This window comes from Strongylocentrotus purpuratus, unplaced genomic scaffold, assembly GCF_000002235.5.
Source record: "Strongylocentrotus purpuratus isolate Spur 01 unplaced genomic scaffold, Spur_5.0 spur5_scaffold_6, whole genome shotgun sequence".
In the NCBI taxonomy this organism is placed as follows: domain Eukaryota; kingdom Metazoa; phylum Echinodermata; class Echinoidea; order Camarodonta; family Strongylocentrotidae; genus Strongylocentrotus; species Strongylocentrotus purpuratus.
The window spans coordinates 48746314-48768261 of record NW_022145612.1 but is presented as its reverse complement, the minus strand read 5'-3'; the positions used below and the strand labels follow the sequence as shown (position 1 = coordinate 48768261).

The following is a 21948-nucleotide window of genomic DNA, read 5'->3' as shown; positions in this document are numbered from 1 at the left end:
TACTACAATATTTTCGATTGCAGCAATAGGCCCTGAAATTAGGCTAAATATGAACGGCCTTATATCCTCTGACTGTTTGACTTGTTTGCGTTCATATTCAATATATTTAGAACGCATAACTCACAATACACTAAATCGGGTAGGGTTTATCATAAATGATTTCATATCTACCACCGAGTAATCATGCGCATAATCGGAGTTGATTTCAACTATTACATGTAGCTACATACATGATAAAGCATTCATAAATGAAAGAAAAATCATTGCTAGCTTCCAAAATTAAATTGTAGCTCAGCCCATAACAAAGAAAAAGCACACATACATGAAGAAAAAAAAAACACCGACGAAACGTTGACTTTAATAAATTCACTAGGTTGACGAAATGTTGATGGTTCCCTTTAAATTTGATAGTGCCACCTCAGCCTCCCTCGCAGGAGCCCAGGGTGTGAGAAGGACTCGATGGTGAGAAACAAGGCTTGGACACTACCAACACCTACCGTCACATTAAACCACCATCAATTAAATTAACCTTTTTGCTATCTTCCCCTCCTCAAATATTTCTCTTCACCTTAAACTTCCACCTCCCTGGTCTGTTACAAGAAATGGTGGAGCTAGGGTAGGCTGAAATTTGAACGACACTTATAATCTTTCATGGCCGTCCCCTGTGATCAGGTAATGTCATTACACAATCAAATAAAGCAAATTCTAAAGCAATGGAATAGTCTACCTTCAAGACTTGATAATTTTACAACACTATCCTTTATGACCTATAAAGAATACATTCGAGCCAGCAATGTCCTGTTAATATAGTATTTTCATCTGGATTTATCTAAAGTAAGAAGGATACATCTTTTCAAAATTCGTGTTATTAAAGCAAAGGGGGTAAAATATTGATAAATAGTGCTATGGAAAGATTTGTATGAAGTTAGTTGTAAAGCAATACGCCTGAGTATGAGTCTAGGGGCTACTATGAAATTACTGTACGACTTCATATTACCGGTACTCTAAAACGGAGGCGCCGAAAAAGCGTGTAATACTGAAAAGGGAAACTATACATTAGTCGATCGGAATGTCATTCTTGATGTAATGTGAGTCTGGACAACCAACTGTGAATATCAGTTTGACTCGTAAAATCGCAGCTTTCTTCTTTTAAAGCATGAGGAAGGGATATGACATACAAAATACATGTCAATGTACACTGCAAGGCTGACACAAATTGAGAATCTTTTTCAATTTCATTATCTAAAAGTAAGTGAATTTATAACATAAAGACCTATAAGTCTTTTAAACGTTCAGAATAAAAGTTATTATTAATATATGTTAAAATGAAGTATGACTTTAACTTTGCAAACAGAAGCCTCAGTATTGAAAGAAAAATACACTCAAAAATAAAAATGAAAAAGCAGGTCACCCCAATGCAATGTCATTCGTCATGGACTTACAGACAGTATATCCTATTTATAAACGGAGAATGAGAGTTGTCTCTTTTGAACAAAAGCGACGAAGAGCAATAAAGATCAAGCTCTGATATGCAGCAAAACAATTGAGTCAAATGCAAGTGGACTCCATCCCATAACAAGCGGAAGACAAACGTGGTATTAAACCTGACAGTTTTACAGCTGCCGATGACATGAGTTTGGTTGCGCAATACATATGTTTTATTCCCCTCCCGATTTATCAAATATGATATGATCTCGACATTCAGATAACAAACAGGGAGGATTTGACCTTCCCGATTTATTTATCATGTGCCACTCATGCTTCGAGTTTATAGAGTTTCAGGAGGACAGGGGTAATGCGAGGAGCGTCAATCATGGATGTTTTTCAAGGGTACATGACTACACCGCTAGGGAGACACAGCACTCAACTGCACCCCGAAATGTGCTGCCATCCTAAGTTTGAGGGTGCAAATGGTGACTGAAATTAAATGCTGTTTTAATCTTTTTATAAGGAAGGAGGATTTTGTTGAGGTGCCTTAAAGTTCGTTGTTGCGGTTTCCGTATTTTATCATCTTTCAATTTCTGTCCGTTTAATCTATATGTGCGTGTCTTAATGCTTATGTCTTTACGTGTATACATATACGTAGTCCTATCTTCGTGTACACGTGTATGTAAATGATAACTTTGAAACGGGTCCCTTGGGTGCAAAGTAGTCCTACAATTGAATCAGCGTGTTCATCTTGCAAGCACTACCTTGGAGGTCTTCGACCGGGTAGATGAGCAGCCGAGCACGCGATCGGTGTACTGAATAATGAAACGGAATAAGATCAATCAAATTTACACCAAGAACGCAAGCACCTGTGGAGTAGCGACGGGGGAAGGGGCTGCTCCACCCCTCCCCAAAAATAATAATTCAAATAAATGTGGATAAGGGGGCAAGAAAGAAAGGAGGGGTGTTGAACGAACCCCCTTGTCTTCATAACACTATCCTAATCCATCGCTCTGCTCGCTAATACTTTAACAACCTAGTAGTACCAGTGGCTTCCCTCCCACATGAGTCGACTTAAGCTATGTGTTTGATAATCATAATGTCTTCAAGGTACGATTCAAAGTATTTTACCAATAGTCACATGTTCAGTTATATGTAATCTAATATGTTTCTAAAGTATTGCAATCTTTATTAGGTCGGCTTTTTCCATTCGTTTTTTTTCTTCTTCACTCCTCCCGATGATACCTACTCCTCTAACTTATATTTTCCACTCCATCTTAAACTTGTTGATATTAGTTCTTGTACTTCTTTTAACTCACTCCTCACTTTTATTTAGGGAGGATTAGTGTAAAGTAAATATACCCTCTTTAAACAAATTTCCTTTAGCAGTAATCTGATAGATGAAGTATTAGTTACGTATTTATTTAGATATCTTGAATGTTAATCGGTTATCAATCACTTAATAAATTCTTATTTCTGTCGGTTATTTCCAGAACTCTGAGACATACACGCTTTATGAATATTAGATAACTTACATTCCCTGAAGATTTATACAGGTATATAGACCCTGTTATCCCGGAAAACACATGTCGAAATACCTTATATTCTGTCTTTTATCAACCCCTTCCATCTTGTCCGATATGACGATATCAACTTAACCGTAGCTTGTAACATGAATAAGATGTGTTTTGACTTGAACCCATAAATCACGCACAGCCACTGCATACATGCAGTCAGTGAATGCTGACTGTCAACGTTTTCTGGCTTTGGGGTAGTGCATTCCTAGATAGTACTTGGAAGTATTGTTGAGTTCCCTATTTGTTATTTTCCATGACGTCTTTTCAGGAAATTTCTGTGGCAACCGTATGTCCCAAAATATACATGCGATAACTTTTGGATCTCGATGGTAGCAATGTGGTGTATTGGTAAATACTGTGGTATATTGCTTTTCATAGGAAAATTCCTGCCTTCGGTCTTTGCTGTGTGATTTTATCCTTTAGACAAGGTGTTCCCTTTACATTTACCCAGGTATAAATGGGTAAAATATTGGAGCAATAATGGCTGCAGGGCCCCCAGGAAGAGGATGAGGCTTCCCTGACTAAACAACACATTATTAGTAGTAGCAGCAATTATTAGTAGTAATAGTTTTATTACAATTTTTATCATAATTATTATTATTCTTAATATTGTTATCATGAATATTTTTATTATTAACGATAATATAGGCCTCACTAGAAAATACTGATGAAAATTTTCAAGCTAAAGGATTAAACATTGTTTTAAAAAATAACAGTCAAATTCTTTTTGGTCAATTTCATAATGAAGTATGAGAGCACCTAGATTAATCTCTAGAAGGCCGGAATAGTAGGGAACTAGTTTCTTTATTCTACACCCAGTACGGGTTTGTGGTGAAAGCATAATTTTATCAAAGAAATAATCCAGATCCAGGCTATTTGATTACATAACAGTTTCAGAAAATCCAACGACAACTTATAGCAAGGTGGAACATCAAACTTAATTATATATCTTTTCGTTGCATTGTAAAAAATGAAAAATGATAACAATAATACGAGTGGCTTAACTAAGTATAACCACCGACGTTGTCAAGTAGGTTGTTATTTAAAACAATGCACATATTAAACGTAGCATAAGCTGCTTTTCACGAGGTCTTAAAATGTCTACATTATCAACAGGACAACTTCTCTTTTTCACAAGGCCCGCTAAGAATTACAAAACGCTTGACGTCAGACCCGGTGCATTTCAAAGATTACTTTCGTGACAGTGATATACCAATGATAGCCAGACCTCAACGGTTTACCTACACGTATACGTTGCAAACATTTTATCCGGATTTGCTGAAGGATGATGTTTGTCAGTAGCTGCAGCGAAAGGAAGGAGTGTGTACTCTCAAATCAAGCACGCCATCTTGCGGATGCAGATTGCACCAATACGGAGAGAGTGGAGGGAAAATAACGTCGCTTCTCATTCGTAGAAAGTGATTTACCATAGTCAAGTATGTTGGCAGCCACGGAGGGTTGAGAACGCCCAGCTTCGCAGATTCGAACAAGCGACAGAATTCTCTCGTTCGCATGTTTTTTTTTCCTTCACGATAATATCTTCAAAGATTTTTAGCAGCAACCACCAAAAAGGAAACGGCGCAGTGTATTTTGTTGTTGTTGTTGTATATAGGGCATAGGGAGTGTTTAACTGATTTCAAAGATATAGTATTGACGGCTTTGGCAGATGTACCGGCATATAACGATTGTGTATATTATGAGTGCTTGATTTCTATTGCAAAGGAATTTTCCACGTGAGTGAACGATGACGGATCAAAGTGCGATATAACAAAAGATTCTCCGCTTCATTTCTCTATCAATAACAGATGCCATTGATCAACACAAAACACTTGATTGGCTAAAATATTGAAGTAAAGCGAAATATGTGGAAAATCGACAATAAAGTAAAGGAATACAAGTCACGTCATGTTAACTTGCTAATAAGTGCTGTTTTAACCGTAAGTCTGCATGACAGAGGCAGTAATTTTGTTTTTCATGCTGAAAAGTAACTCTAATCCATTATCTCTGCAGGGATACTAACGGATGATTAGTTCTCATACAATGGGAGTGTGGCCGCAGCAAGAGGAGGGCAAGGACTGGCGACTGGGCGGCGGTACCTGAAGCTCGGCTTGCTTTACTATCAGGATTCTACTCGGAAGTACTGCACGTACTGCTCTCTAATGATAGTATTATACATGTAAAGCTTATGTTTCTTTTAGTTAAACACATCAACGAAGTCAGTCGACATGCAAAGCCGACTATTGCGAATCATCCCATGGCACATCATGCTATTGAGTTATTTTTAAAGGATAAAACATCTCATTTTAATCTGCTAATATGAAAATGCATGGTATCAGGAGATGGACACCGGCCTCTGATGGAACAACATTATGTCTAACGCTTTTAATCTTTATCATCGTATATTCCATCAAATCCTGTTCATGTCAAAGTGTCGAAAGAGTCGAGCTTCCAGGGGATGTGATACTCGGGGGACTCTTCCCCGTTCACGAGAATGGCGTCCATGGATGCGGCCAGTTCGACCTGGGCGGGTACCAGAGGCTTGAAGCGATGGTGTACGCCCTGCAGAAGATCAACAACGACCGTAACCTGCTGCCTGGAATAGATCTCGGTGCTGTTATACTTGATACTTGCAGTAGGGATACTTATGCTTTGGAACAGGCTATGGATTTTGTGGCGTCTACAACGAACAGGATAGATCTGGACGCGTTTACCTGCCCAAATGGAAGCAAGCCTGATTACGTGGCGCCTCAACCGACGGTTGCCGTTGTGGGAGCAGCAGCTAGTCCGGTATCTAGCATGGTTGCTAATATACTGCGTCTTTTTAAGGTAAGCAAATAAAATAAAATAATTTATAATATGGTATTATGGTATAAAGGGAATAATGGGTGCAATAGATTGTTTATTTAAAACTCTCGTCAGTTGGCTGAATGGGGACGAGGATACGAAAACTTGTTATAAATATTTTAAGGCATCTTGGGCACGTTCCTGGATATTTAGGAGCACATTTTCTGAATTTAATTTAACTATGACCGATTGAGTGGTATGCAGTGATCACAAAGTAAGACATGTTTGCACTGTTGTGAATCTCGGATAAGCAACAGGTATACACTTATCTTGTATCGGCTTAATTACGATGTTTGCATGAAAACTAGCGCTGTGTGTTGCTATCGACTGCTTAATACCCATATCAGAATCCAAATACTACTCCTTCTTTGTTGGTGGTAAACAAAACTGCTAACTTAGAGTAATGTTCTTTTTTTGTGATACTAACCTTTGGTGGTTTTGATCGGAAATACATGGACTTGTACACAAAATCAGTTAACAACTCTAATAACCAGGCACTCATAGAAGAGAAACGAGAGTGTTTAACACAAAGAAAGACAAAATGAACACCGATGTATAAAGAGGCCATGGCTAACAAATTTTAACTGACATTTCCCTGCACATTAACTGACATCTCCCTGCACATACTTAGAATCCTTTTATGTGTTCTTTACGTTAATGATCGTAGTCTATTTTTTTGGTTTCATCAATGATTACCGGTGTAGATGGAAACGGGCATTGTTTGTAATGGGGTTAATAGGCTTGTAAAGGGGGCCAAGCTGGTTAATAAGGGGCCAAATAAGGTTATCTCTGTAAACCACATACTAACGGACATATTTCATTCTGGGGGGGGGGGGGGAGAGAGAGAGACAGTCACACAGATATGAGAAGAGAGAAAGAGAGAGATAGAGAGAGAGAGAGGTGGGGGATGTATTGAGTCGTAAGCTATAGGTACAGTGGTTCTGTTAAAACTCGGCTGAAGATTACTAAGAAACGAAAACAGCAAATAAAAACTTTTTTTGATGGTTCCAGAATAATAATAATAATAATAATACTATGTATATTTATATAGCACCGGTATCCGCCAGGCTCTGACGCTCACGGCGCTGTACATACATGTATTACCATCACAAAAATATAACTTTCTTAACTAAAAGAAAGTAAACTAAAACAATACAAATTATTATGCTACATTGAGATGATTAAATAGCACTGTTTAGAATTATTCTTTTTAGCGTATACTATGGCACATTGTCATTTTCGTGCATTGGTTAAAACAAAATTACAACGAAATAACAATATGTGGTGACATGCATATATAGTGTGCACTATACGATAATCCTCTTACATTTAGAAAATTATATTATATTATATCAAAACAATATATATTTAGATAAACTTTGTCGCATTGCTAACTTGGAACTTCTGAAAGATATGATATGATATGGACATGAATGGATACTTTAACCGATCAAAATATGATTAGAATCTCAACCAGCCCTGGTTTCATGCAGAAACGACTTTTACACACATCAGAAAGTAGTCACTGTCATTGATTATGTAATTTTGCATCTACAAATGTATCTATCTCTGTACTCCAGCAAAATCTAGAATGAATAAAATCTAAAATCGTCTATATTCTCTCGCTCCCTTTCTAGCTTAATGCCACTATCTCACTCTTTCGCCGTTCGATAAGGGAGGGGGACAAGTGCCCCCGGTCACTCCATAGTTGTACTGTCATATATGGGCTTATAGTTATAGATCATCGTTATGTCTATTGGACCGGGCCTTTAATCAACCACTGGGGATGGATTGGTAATGGGACTTATCTCAAGTCCATCCTTGTTCAAGCAGCACACTCCGTCCTATATTGACAAACATTACTGGCAATGCATAAGACCGATCTCGGTAACTTATTTCAGTTCGTATGCAGCTGCGTAACTGACTAGCAATGATGACTATTATTAGATCATGGTTGATAGAAATAAAAAATAAAAAACACCTTTTATAAAGAGACCAGCCATTCTATGGATATGAAACACAAAGAATGCCCATGCCATGTAGACGTCGGAACGATGCATATCAAAATTGAATTGGATATTATTTTGTAGGGATTTCATCACTAAGAATTTATCTAAGTTTAAACGGATGCTTTATCTTCATGGGATGGTACCTCATCAATAGGCTGCAGTTAGGAAAAAACTCAAAATCAATCAACAATTAAGGAGCCCGTAATACTTGTCTCCATTTGTTCCTGCTCTCTGTTGGCACAGGGAACATAATTTGGGAGGCCAACAAGAAGTGCGTGCGCGACGTTACCATGAATTATTGTATGTACTTTGCTAATTTGCACCAATCGTCTAAACATGCCCTGATGTTTGATAATGCATGTTGTGGTATTCATCATTAAAATCAGAAGCCTTACAGAAATGGCAGTGTCTTACTAACCTCCCTGCTATTATATACCGTCCACTACAGAAGTGAAGGACGATTATAATAGAAAGTCTCTGTTCATCAGTGGGAGATATTCTTGTAGGGTTTCGGCCATATTAAAGCTGATTGGCTATTAAAGAGGGAAGGGGTACTTCCTGCTTGGTGTTAGGGTTCCAGATGATTAGGGCAAGTCCGCGAATAAAGATGGACAAACAGTTTGAGACTGAACCTATCTGAATCACAATTCCAAGAAGGATCCTCGCATAGTTAAAATTTGAAAATAAAGCCAACCTTGGCTCACTATGGTCCTGTTTTTGTCCCGAATGTCAACAGAATTCATAATTACCATTCAGATATACAGTCATGTATGCTTCAACACTATATAAATTATCTACATGAAACGTCAATTTACCGAGAATGACTTGCATTTTTTTTCTAGATTTAACAATCAATTTGAAATCGTGATAATGATGATGAAACCTCAGAATAGAATAGCAGTTTCGAAACATGTATTTCAGACGTTACAAAATTTACTTCCCCATTAGAAATGTTTGACCATTATTCTGAACCTCCACCAAAACGGCTAGGATCAACCCTGCGTGTTAAAAAGGTAATGGCACTACAATTTTTCATCTACAATGTCCATTTTTATCAGGAACCTATAATATATAAGCACTGTTTTTCAATAGGTTCCTCTATTTCTACTTATTTATAATCTATCATACCAATTGACTATCAATGAGACACGCTTATACCACATGTACATTTATATAATTTATATTTTATATATCTGTCTATATTTTTTGTAAAATTTGGAACAAATAAACTTGAAATTTGGAATCCTATCTCTCGCTGTGGAATACCGTATTTTTCAGCTTCAAGCTTCCTCCTGCAAAAAGTTTAAGAATTCGATAGAAACATCCTTTTTATTCTCCAAAACCTATCTGATATGTTTGTTTTCAATTGAATAATTGATATTTCTATCTTTTCACAACAAATATTGCAATGACAAACCAGTGTGTTATAATGTGAAATAAATGATTATATTAATTGTGTTAAATCTATTACTTTCTGTATTGCTACTTGGTACTTGGTTGGGTAATCCCTTTGGCAGCTCACTCAGGAAGCTATACAGGGATGGTAGGTGAGGCGAGTAACTACAAGGAGTGTCATGAATTGCAGGAATGGTGTGTGGACAAAGCACTCGTTAATTTACAGTAAAATATGCCAAGTCCAGTGCAAGTAAAAACCAAGCTAAGCTTAAATGATGTGGGCTGCATGAGGGGGCTGCATCATTCTGATGGAGGGTAGAGCAGCCTCCTTGAAGTTGGTTATTCCTGTTGCATTAACTGCCGTTATTTCATTTTTGAGCAATGCATGACACAAGAATATGGCACTTTAAATAAACTTATTTCACCTCTATATTTTTCCCTTTTGCGCCTCGGAATAAAAGTCTAGATAAACCATTTAGATGGCTATCATTATCATAATTATCACCATCATTATCATCATTATCATTAGTATTGTTATTATTGTTATTATGTGCCACAAATGTTTAGTTTTTTTGTTGACTGCATCATGAAAATGAATATTCAATTGATCATACAGTGATATTCTCTCAATGTCGAATTTCCATGCTGTACCATACACGTAATAGAATATGCATTTCACTTTGATATAATAGCCATATACGAACATGTACACACGAAACAATTCATGAAACATAATTGAGCCAGATATATTCCGTCTAATACAGGTTCAGCATCATATATAGAATAACAATGACAAATGAAAAGTAGTGAAGAATGCAGTGCAGAGATCAGATCGATAATAGTGTGTTGATCATGCCGTTCGTTCCACCTGCTACCCAGGCCAGCTAACCTTTTACTTCAAATAACATGTACAGTGCATTAATCAGTTCATATTTTGAAATTGCGTTCTATAAGAACATTTTAATTGTTGTATGTATGCCGATGGTATAAACACTTATATTAAAAAAAAAGTGTCAGCAAACACGCGCACACACTAACACACCCACACGCACAACCTTGATTCCCCCACCACACCCACATAATATACTCGGTGCGCAACCCGTACAAAGGAATAGGCTTTTAATCAATTTGACTGAAAAACGCCATATTAAACCACTACAACCTCTAAAGATTCATGCAAAACACACACCCATCTGTATGCATTCTTCAATATTAAAGTATGAACAAACCCGACATAGCAAGATTTTTCGCATGAGAGGTAATGGATGGGTGTGATTAATATTTATCTTTACCAAGGGGTCATAATTATTTTTTGTCTTCTTCTTATACAGACTTAACTGAAAGAAGACATGTCATTAGGAACATAAGATCATGTATTAAAGCCTATGCAACATTGGAGTTACTGCGCTCTTGTGATGGTGATTGTAACAACATCCTCTTCTTATAATATTCATGACAAATTGGCAATAATCAATCTTCGAATTTAGATCTCTCGTCGTTGTTTTATTTCTTTGTTTGAAATCATTAAAATTTCAATTTTAAAACAACTTATAAAATGACCGCACATTTCTCGACAATGCTAATGTAATACGAATAACCCTTTTTTGTAGGTAGAGAGTTTTCTAATCGTCCACCTTGATGATTAGCATAGAATAAGTTCCCCCAATCACCGCAAATCAAGAAACAATAGAAAATACTTTACATCAATGAACCACTAATAATAACTTAAACAATTACCAATACGCAATTACAATCAACAAATTAATGGACAATTGAGAATGAGAAGCGCTATCAATGTTTTAAGCTCGGAAGCGGGGGAAAGATTTATTCTTGAACGTTGCAGACTAAGGATATCCACCTTAATACCATGGCCGAATTCAATTATAGGACGAAAGTAGCCACAAATCAGGGGTGAAGGTTAACGAGACATTTCAGATAGCAAGGGCATGATGCTAGATTAGATGCAGTCTAAACAAGATTGCTCATAAAATATCAACAAGGTAAAAATATAAAAAAAGACCGGTGGCAGATGTCGGCTGGCAGTGATTATCATGCTTGAGGGGACGCCAATGTCTTTGCATTTTTCCCTCCAGAAAGGGCGGCTTAAGAAGGAGGCAGAAAGCAATCGCGCTTAATAATAGTTGCTACTATTTTGGGACAAGTTCAATTTGATTAATCATCTTGATTAAGCATTGCACGTGTGCTTTGGACAAGGGATATAAATAGAATACAAGTTTGATTACGTTTGTCTGCAAACTTATACCAATCTTCGTAGTTTAAATACATTGGAATAGGTACGCTGCATGTTTGGGGCTTTTATTTTTATTCAATGGTACTTTCCGATTTCCATCGAAAATTACCGCATAGAATCTAAAGTGCCTCATCATCAAAGAGTATCACGAAATAAACGGGGATCAATAGAAATACATTACAACACCTTAATATGTAATTCTAGTGGTTCATTAAAAAAAAATTATACGTTAATGTCATGGATTATCATGTTTCATTTAAGGCGAAGTCCACCTTGACATTGAGTTGGGTTTGATAGAAACTGAATAATAAGTGGAATCGGTCAGTAAACGTTAGAGTAAAATCCGATTGTCAATAAGAAAAATATGCATTTTTAAAAGTTGTAATCAATCAAATACAACTATACAAACTCAGAAATTTAAATTTTCCCTATAATTTTGTTTTTTCAATCATAAATGCATCCGTATAATATTTATAATTATTGCAAATATGTTTTTATACAACCCCTGTATGAAACAAATCTATTCCGTCACCAGTAACTAATAAAATAATTATCAGGATGGAATTCCCTTTTAATGTATCCTATATGTTGTGTATTGAAATTGGAAATAAATGTTATAAGTGGTATAATTGTTTCATCCAAATTCGGGTAATGATGATGATCAGGATGATCATGATGAGTATTTATGGCTTTCAAGCTTATCCGGACATGGTTGGACCAGCTGTCATGATTATGACAGGCTTTAAAACAATTTAATTTTGCCAGCGCTACCATAATTTCTAGGGCATTTTCTCATTTTCCACAAAGATTCCTCCTGCACATGTCATATTTGATATTTTAAAGGTGGATATTTTTTCATTGAAATATCACATAAAGGAAATTGTATGATATATGTTTTCTGTCTAATGATACCTTATTCATAATTTGTCTGCGACGGTTTACTGAGGACAGTGGGTTTATAAATTTAAAAAGTGCCGTAAAAATCTCCTTGGATCATGTTTTTGCACCAAATGTGGATCAGACCATTATGCATGCGAAACATTGGTTGTTATATCGCTTTAAGACTTAAATGCTGCTTCATACCTCAGTGGTGTATTGTTTAAAGTGATCTAATGTATCTGAGCTACATGTACCATTAGACCTTGAGAGGCATTACGTTTAAAGCAGATACTTTATTTTCCTGAAGGAACCATGTTCCCTGGTTTCAGCGTTCTATACGGTGCCACTTTTCATCAAATAAAATAGTTATACTTCTTTAAATGTGACCAACAATGGTAATCCTCCTTCCTCATCCGCTTTTAAATCTTTAGTGTAATACTATTTGATCTATATAGAGCTCCTCACAGTCTGCGTTTGGAAGACGTGTGAGGGTGAAAACTCCATGACCATAAAAATACATAGTACAATAAAACACTTCAGGTGCGACTCTGTTTAACCGTGATTAAAATGGTGTGGCGTCTCTACTAGGTGCCTCAGCAAAATGAAGTGAAAACATTTTTTCTAAGAAACCATAAAATAGGTACATGGTGAATTTGTCCACTTGTATTTATACTTTAGTGCCACGAGCGTCATGATTGACGGATCTGAGTATATTTGAAGAAACCACTATTATGATGAAGAGATGATTATATGATATGATAATTTAGTATATTATATTATTATCATCGTTATCATTTTTTTCTTGAATGTGAGACATGACGTGATGTTGATTCTATTGAATAAAAGGCTCTACAAATGTACATTGAATATGAGCAAAAAGGGAGAAAGGTCTATATATTCTATACTTGATTAAAGAAGGCGAATATTAGATTAGTCACTTATCAGTACAATAAAAATGTCATTGGTTTTACTTCCCCTTATATAATTATATACTATATATCTTTCAGTGACATAATTGTAGGTATTTACTGATACATTTTTACAATGTATTCACCAGTATTAGTTTTCGAAGGCAATATGATAATCTAAGACATAAATGTCTATTTATACACGGCTTTCTGTATTCTGTTCTTGAATACAATGCTATTTGGACGTAATTCGAACCTCGCGAGTGTGATTCCCTTTCCGCGCTCGCTCCCCATATTCGTTGTATTGTTTACATAGATACAGTCTCTTATGGCATGTTTTTACCTTCCGCAATGTTCATTAATATCATCATAAAATGGCGTCTAAAAGCATCGAGGTGAACATTGCCTCACCTATTTAAAACCTCCCTACGTCTTCGAGAAGACAGCATGGTCCGTGTTTCCTCCTTGATGAAGGTCGATAGCGGAGAGGAATTGTAAGTGACATCGTCATTTCTGAGTCACATGGTAGCTGAAAACCCCACATACAGACACGAAAATTGAATAGGGTAAAATAAGTGCACTAACGGTAGAAGAGCGAATAATTTTTCACATCAGACAATATTCGCGATGATGAAGAAACTAACGATATATTCATATATATATGCTCCTTTTATTTGTACATATGGAACTATCACACATCTTTATTCAAAACCACGGCAATTTGAATATGTTCCACTGAAAAATAAGATTTTCTAGAAGATATTGTGTGATGCATAGTTCGTCAACCGTATATCTTCTCCTCTGTTTAGCCGCGTAGTTGAGTAGGATTACCAAGAATACTTGTATAAATCCAATGTTTCCAATTCATCAAGGCAACCAATAGTTCTCGGTGAGAAAAGCTGATAAGGTTTAGTGCCTCGCCTCACACGCCTTTTTTTCCAGGAAATTCGCTACTGTGCATCATACATATTAATTAATTAAGTATAGATAGATTGTATATTTAATCATTGCTATCTTTCCGGAGAAAGGTTTTTAGCAAGTGATTGAATGTGTTTGTTAGGTGCAGAACGTTCTAATCGTACTCAATATCTATTTTGCAGTCATGTTTACTTCATTTAAGAGCAACGTAATAAGAAGCCGTGATCTGTATGTATTTGGTTGAATATTAAATTATTTCGGCATCTTAATCAGTTCACTACTGAATTCTCTTATTGCCAAAGGCTTTATACAGGGGCCACCTGGTTCCAATACGCAATGAGTTAACAGAAGTTAGCATGTGTGCCAAATGTAATGTTATAATATGACGATATAGTATTAAAGTTATGTACTCTAAAGATAAAATCGTTTGTCCTTTTATCTTTCACATTGAGTTAGTTGTGACATTGAAATCAATTAATTTCGAGTTTATGAACTTTATTGACACTATTCCCAGGCTGTAACAAACCCCGACAATAGAAGTCTAGACTTGCAATTCAAACTTTCGAGCTCTGTGACCACCTGTCTTTCATGAATAAGATATGGCATATTGTATTGCCTATGACGTTAATGTGCTAATTGGGTTACACAAAGGGAAACTCCATGGTTTCCCGAAGTATAAATCCTTTAAAAAGAATGTATATATTCGTAGTTAGTGCTGTGATAATGCAAGCCAACAAAAGGTTAGAACGTGATGACTTTTGCAATTGATCGCTCCCAGTAGAGTACCAGATTAGATTGATTTTAAGGGGTGTTCAAATAGAGTGATGTTAAGATTAAACTTATTAGTACTGTTGTAGAGAGTAAGCGATATATATATATGTATATTTATATATGTATATGTATATATATATATATATATATATATATATATATATATATATATATAATAGAGAGAGAGAGAGAGAGAGAGCATGAGGAGGATTTATTACACATAGGTAGCCAATGAAGAGGTCTAAGAATAGGAGTTATGTGTTCATATTTTCTGGTTTTGGTAATGAGACGGGCTGCCATGTTTTGAATACGTTGGAGTGGAGAAATGGTGGAATTGGGTTGGCCAAAGTACAATCCGTTACAATAATCTAAATGAGAAGAAAGAGAAAGAGAAGAGAAAATATAAACATGTGAACGTTTTATTAACCTAAAGGCCAATCAGTTAAATCTGTGTTAGAAAGAAGGTGCCGTTATTTAAATAATGTTTTCCATCTGTCTATCTAATTCGTTTAACGACTTAAACTGTGCATTTCTTTCTCTTCGTCAAAAACCTTACCTGTTTTAAGTGTTATGTATCTTTCAACTTCCTATAGTAAGATACGTGTATTTTTCTTTCTTGGGAGTACCTCTTTACTTGATTTCAGTCTCTCTCCCCTTTTCAGTATAGTAGGCCTACAATACACCGTAATTGGATAACCAACGGTAGAAGAAACAGCATAGATGCAGGTTTAGATAAGCCTTTAATATGTTACAAACGGGAATTGCAGATACAAGTTCAATAAGCAAGGTCAGGGAGCTAGTTTATGACAGAAACCGATTTCAATCAAGGCAATCTCCACCTGAGGTCTTAGGCAAGGAGAAACAAGCTACGTTTTAATAGCTTTATGAGTTACAGACGTAAGCCGTGCAATCTCCAACATTTATCTCAATTAGACGGTGCCTAGGGGATGGGTCTGTCTTGTTCATCAGAGGGATTCCTGCATTTCAGATTCATCTAAATTTATCGCACTTATACTGACCTCTCACGACGATGATACATGCAAGAATGTGTCAACCAGATGACATGGCACGGAGCAAATTAGCTTTAATTCTACCCTAAACCTGCTACCTCAAACCTCGCCTGAGCAAAATGGAGCGAAAGGGTGTTCCTCTTCAGAGGATGTTCCTTTTCCATGACAATATAGAGAGAGGTATTTCTCCTGCCTTTAGTTCTGTAAGTGAAATTAATGACCTAATATGTACAACTAGAAATGTGCATTTCATCATCCTTAATTTTCGAACCAAGGAATATTGTGTTCGCATATTGGTATGGCGCCCTGCAGTAGGCGCCACAATCTCAGGAAACTGAAAAGCACAAATATGAAGTGTAGCTCGCTCAAATTTTTAACTTGTAATGAAACTTCAGATATGTTTTTTTTTAAATATCAAAAATGAATTCATTCTCCTCTATATTTTGTACTTTTTATATATTAAAGACAATTACACGTTCAACATTGTGTGTTGTATAGTCTGTTCGAAATTTATCTTTAGTTTCGTTTAAGTGATTGAGTAATTATGTCTCGCATGTTTATACGAGTAAAATATGAAGCAAAATGATACAGTCCTCAAAGGCACTTGTAGTGATTTACAATTAGCACATTAACGAAAAGCTTGGAATGTTTGAACAGTCTATTTTTACAGTTCATGCAAACACAAAGGACTGTAATTGTTCAAGGCAAGCATTTACATGTATTTGAACGTGCGTTTGAAATGACTCGAAATGTTCGAAATCAGACAAAACAACGAGAGAGAGAGAGAGCAAGAGAGAGAGAGAGAGAGAGAGAGAGGGAGAGCGAGAGAGAGAGAGAGAGAGAGAGAGAAAGGAAAAGGTCTGTATCTACCACTTATATTTGTAATAATTAAGTTATCGATCATTTGCAGAACCCATTCTTCTAATCCACGTAGAAAGGGAATATACATACACTTTCTGTTCATAAAGTTTATTATTGATCATGTCTGGAAAGACAAGGTCATTATGACAAATATATACCCATCTATCATGATAATACCATGTACCAAGGTCAGTATCCCATTGGAGGAAAATACACAATTTGATTACCCGTTATTGTATTGATGAATACGGTTGGTCCAGTGCTTAACGAATAAAGTAAAGATAGTATACCCAAAACCTAGATGTATCGATAGCTGTGTGCTTTGGTAACAATAGCTGTGCAATTCATGGTAGATCAAATACAATGAGACTTGATACAATACACGGTCCCTCGCGTTTGAATTCGTGTGTATTGCAATGATTCACAGATCAATCATTCCACGCTTCTCTTTAATGTGCTCTTTTGAGTGGCGATATTGTATCGTACAGAATAAAAGAATCAAAGAGATGAAGGGTGTCCTAGAATTATGGTTTATACAACAAATATTTATCTGTCAACCGTTCACCGATCATGATGATTTATGTATTCGTTATCCTTGTTATTTGCAATTTTCCCTTTGGCTTGCTAAATTTTCATTAAACCATCCAATATTCATTTATCACGATGTGTTTCTGTACTTCTGTACTCCAAATCTTTATATCCGCGATTTCGCTCTTAATACAGTCTGAACACAGAAGCAACATTGGATGCTATACGCTCAGGCGTTCAAAACATGAATAATCCAGAAGATCATACATGTGAGAATGAAAGAAAAAAAACCTTCTCTTAGAGCTATAATCTATATTGCAAGAAATGTATATGAATGAAATCAAACCGGTGCCATAAGTTTCCAAAAGAAACCGCCAAATATGTGTAATGTGAGATAAAGGCTGTTGGCAAGGACTAAAATCACAAAATTACAAAAACAGGCACAAGTTTAAAATGCATGTAAAAGATGATCCTGTTACAAACCTTTACTGTTCCTTCAGTCTCAGACTTTGTTATTGAGACAGTGTCGATGAAGGTCAATAACTTCAAGGATTTTGAATTGCACTTGATAGAAAATGTATACTAGAACACTTAAAAGAAGTTGAGGGTATATCCCATTTGAGATTAGTTAGTTAGAACATTTATTATCGATATTATTTGATACTTCAATTTTCTTTCCGACATCGAAGTGGATGAATGCTCTTTAAAAAAGTTTTTGCCACAGATAAACCAAATAAATCCATTTCATGTGTGATTTCCTCCCTATTAAAGCTATTGGTTAAAAAAATTGTAAACTGCATATAAAAACAATGTCTGCCCAAAGAAACCTCCCTTGTTTTCTTTCGTGTATCAAGAAATCTTTGGCGGTTTTCCGCGTCGGGATGAAGCACATTACAGTGAACTAGTTTTAAGGATTATGTAATCTAAGACACTGCATTAATGAACGTATACTTTATTGAGAATGGAATAGGATTCTAAACCTAAGATGTTGTCCGCTGCATTTTCATTTTAAGGTAGGTCTTCTTTAGTTGTGGTATTGGTCATTCGTTTATTTTTATGCAACATTCTCAGCCAAAATATCAAAAAATAAATTAATGTTTAAAGCAAGTAAAAGTAAACACGGACACAGAACGAAAACAACTCACGCAATGTTTTCAGAATTTTCGAAAATTCAATTTCCACAATTGATGGCGTGCACTTAGTTCATTCGTCCCTAATATCTAATTTCAGCAGGGATAATGAAGAGCGGATCCCAGGGCAGAACATAGTCATATTTTCTTTTCTTCTTATTCCTTTCTAATATCAAGGAAGAAGGTAGAGGGGAAAAGTAATCACCATCAGAGTAAACCGTGCATCCATTGATTTTCCCCCCGTTCCACATCGATTGTATTATCTAATGCAATCATTAAAGGCTAATGAATAATGTTGGTGGAGGGATCCGCATCTGGTTGGGAGGAATTGTGACGTCATACTATAATGACGTCAGTGTTATTGGACACTGGGTGGAACCTATAGCTTCATTCGGCCTGGATGTAGCTCTTACCACAACACTTATATCAATTGAATATTATAGGAGAGGTTGTGGTCGCTAATATAATTGATACTAATGCTAATTGACTGAAGTCAAATGAAGTAAAGCGGTGTAAATACGGATCTTTGGTAACCGAGATAAATAGATTTGGATGACGTTACACGGAGCGTGACGTGACATCACACAAGAGGAAACAAGCCAATATTTTCTGTTACCATTCGTTTTTCTGTTTCTGAACGTATCCATCAATTTTACATCCTAGATTGAAATGATCATACTTGTATGTCCCGTTGATACTGTAGGAAAAACAAAACCTGCAATGCTTCAATTGACACGCGCAGAAATGACTCTGAGTACATCAAAATCTTTTTCTAATGTGATAGTAAAACTTATTCTTACTGCTTTACCATGAGGTTTGGTATTGTATTAGAAATTTAGAGAATACAATGTCAAAAATTTGATGAGAATCGCCACGAAACTACAGCTATGCAAAGATGCAAATTAAGAGCTACCTATTCACTCCACATTCGCCACGAAGTTTAGCTTGCTTCTATCATTACTCAGATTGCATTGCATTGTTTAAAACAATCACATTCATTTAACACATAGTGACAATAGATGCAGCGCTTAGTATTAATTCCATGTATTCTATGATTCTGTGAAAATTTCAACAGTCGTGATTTCCTGAATAACTACCTTTAATTCAGCCAACCCCCAAAACGTCTCAGGGGATGAGACTATTACTACACCTTGATGCCCCTCACAGGATGGCAATCTGACCCGGGGCATTTAGGAGCTCATCATTTCTGCGTGTTTGTATTCTGGTCTCGCGGTTGGACGGGGATTGGAGATTCGGGTTCCAAAGAACACAAATGAGCTTGATTAAAGGTGGAAAGAGGATAGTCTCCTCCACAGAAGATTCACAATGACCTTTAAATAATAAAACTTCGCAATATTTTTCGAAATAACTTTTAACTTAGAGAAAAGTAGAGTTAGTTAAAAGTATTCCGGTATCAAATAACAACAACAATCAATGCACCACAGTGCCCGAATACTCTTCGTTTTACTCCATTTACAGTACAATATATTTATATCGTGGCTGTGCTATGTCCATTGATCTGAATCTATTTTAATATTTGTTTGTAATTTATTTCGAATATCTTATTCATGCTTTTACCCTTGGAAAAGACTTCGTTTTTTTTCTTTGCTATCTATAATACCACATCCAACCATTTACATGCAGTATAACTTTAAAGAGTTTTTTGGGGGTAATAAATGAAGCGCTTTATTTTTGCAATGATTAATTGATGTTGGTTCGTTACTGCATGAATATAATGACACCTACATAAATTTGTCATTAGATAGCACTAAAAACAGCATTGTATTCATTATACTATACACTGGATGAAATTTAAAGAGACAGGGGACAATATTATCATAAAATTAAATCTACCAAAATAAAATTATGTTTACATTTATTTATTGGAATGACAAATAATATCTAGCTCGTGTATGGTCACTTAGATATCTATAGTTTCATATTTCTGATATATTTTGGCGACGGCACGACTGGATACAACATAAAACAAAGAATAAAATATTTGTTTTAGCCTTCACGATGGTTCTTTTATTGATATAAATCGTAAATTAAAATTTAAAATAAAACTAATTGGTAGATTTCAGGTTTGGCCCAAAAATATTACTTCGATCCCAAAATAGTTTAACCTCAAAGTCTCACAATACGGCGCACCGAGGAACACCAAACCGTCCACAGGAAAGCCAGTTTGATTTTTGAGGAATATTAGTAGAGTATGGGTATTATTTCATTTTAGCATGTGCGATAATGTTCTTAGCCTGAGGAATTCGCATGTGATATGTATTTCAACGCAATATGAAAGTTGAGATATTGGTTCAAGGAACTTCGCTCAGTCTCCTTTATCTTTTTCTTTCTTTCCTCTTGCGGGTCGGTTTTAAAGAGTGAAATAAATCAGCCCGCAAACAGAATCACATTCACCTTTTCGACCGTCCGCCCTGCCACATATAATACCCTCCAACTACTTCAACATCTACGGATGACTAGATGTGAGTCTCGACAGCACTGAGAACAGTCTGGTATTTGTTGAGCCCAGTTGCAGAGGGAATTTTGATGACCTGGATTCAAATCCCCGCTTCGTATTAGTTCCGACACGCATACCAAATGTCAAAATACCCCCCCCCCCCCCAATTTGGTGGTCGATGACGAAATACCGGCGCTTCTTAACTCCCAAATCAAAATCAGGACTGAATGTCATGATTGTGACATGTACAACTTTGACTATTTTTTATCAAAATATTTGTTGTTATAAATATATTTCAAAGTTGCATGTTCATCTTATCGAATTAGAATAGAGGTGCATTTGAAGATATGAGATGACTGATAAAGTACCAAAGGTCGTACAAAATTAACTCATACTTTCCCTCTTGACAGAAATCACTATTTGGACAATATATTTTGTAGCAGCTTTTGAAATCGATCCAATTGAATATGTAAACATTTTTTACAATGAATGTATACATAATCATGTCAATATAGCTCTAGGTTTTTTTTAAATAATAAACTTTACTAATTACACTCGCTATTGCTTGAATTTCCGCTCATAACTTCATTAAGTGGCTTGAATTTAGGATCCTTTAATTGCAACGATATGATGACATATGACCTTATAATTTGAGAAATCTTTATGGTCAGAAGTTGTTGAATTAATTAAACAGTCTATAATATTTATTGTGCTTTTTATTGCCATATTTATATTCTTTCGATTTTACTTAGCCTATATACCTTATGTAAACAGAAACATAAACTTAAATATTGTTTCGTGCTTAATGCGGGGCCTTTGCACAGCGCAAAATGCTCGACCTTAATACTAGTCGAGCTTGCCCAAGATCGTTCCAGTGTGAGATGCTTCTTTCTGTAGAATCATCACATCGCTTTCTTCCACGAAAGAATGACACTGTCCCATGAAGTATATCCTAAAGTTATCGCCCGGTTGCGTTTTCTG

At 36.0% G+C, this 21948-nt stretch overlaps 1 protein-coding gene across 1 annotated transcript in view; it reads left to right on the top strand.

Moving 5' to 3' along the window:
* Positions 1 to 5327: 5327 nt before the first annotated feature.
* LOC764414 (metabotropic glutamate receptor 7-like) overlaps positions 5328 to 21948 on the top strand; it is a 39833-nt gene continuing 23212 nt past the window's right edge. Inside the window, exon 1 of the mRNA XM_031000044.1 lies at positions 5328 to 5831. Coding sequence (XP_030855904.1) covers positions 5328 to 5831 — 504 coding nt within the window. The remainder of the gene's footprint in view (positions 5832 to 21948) is intronic.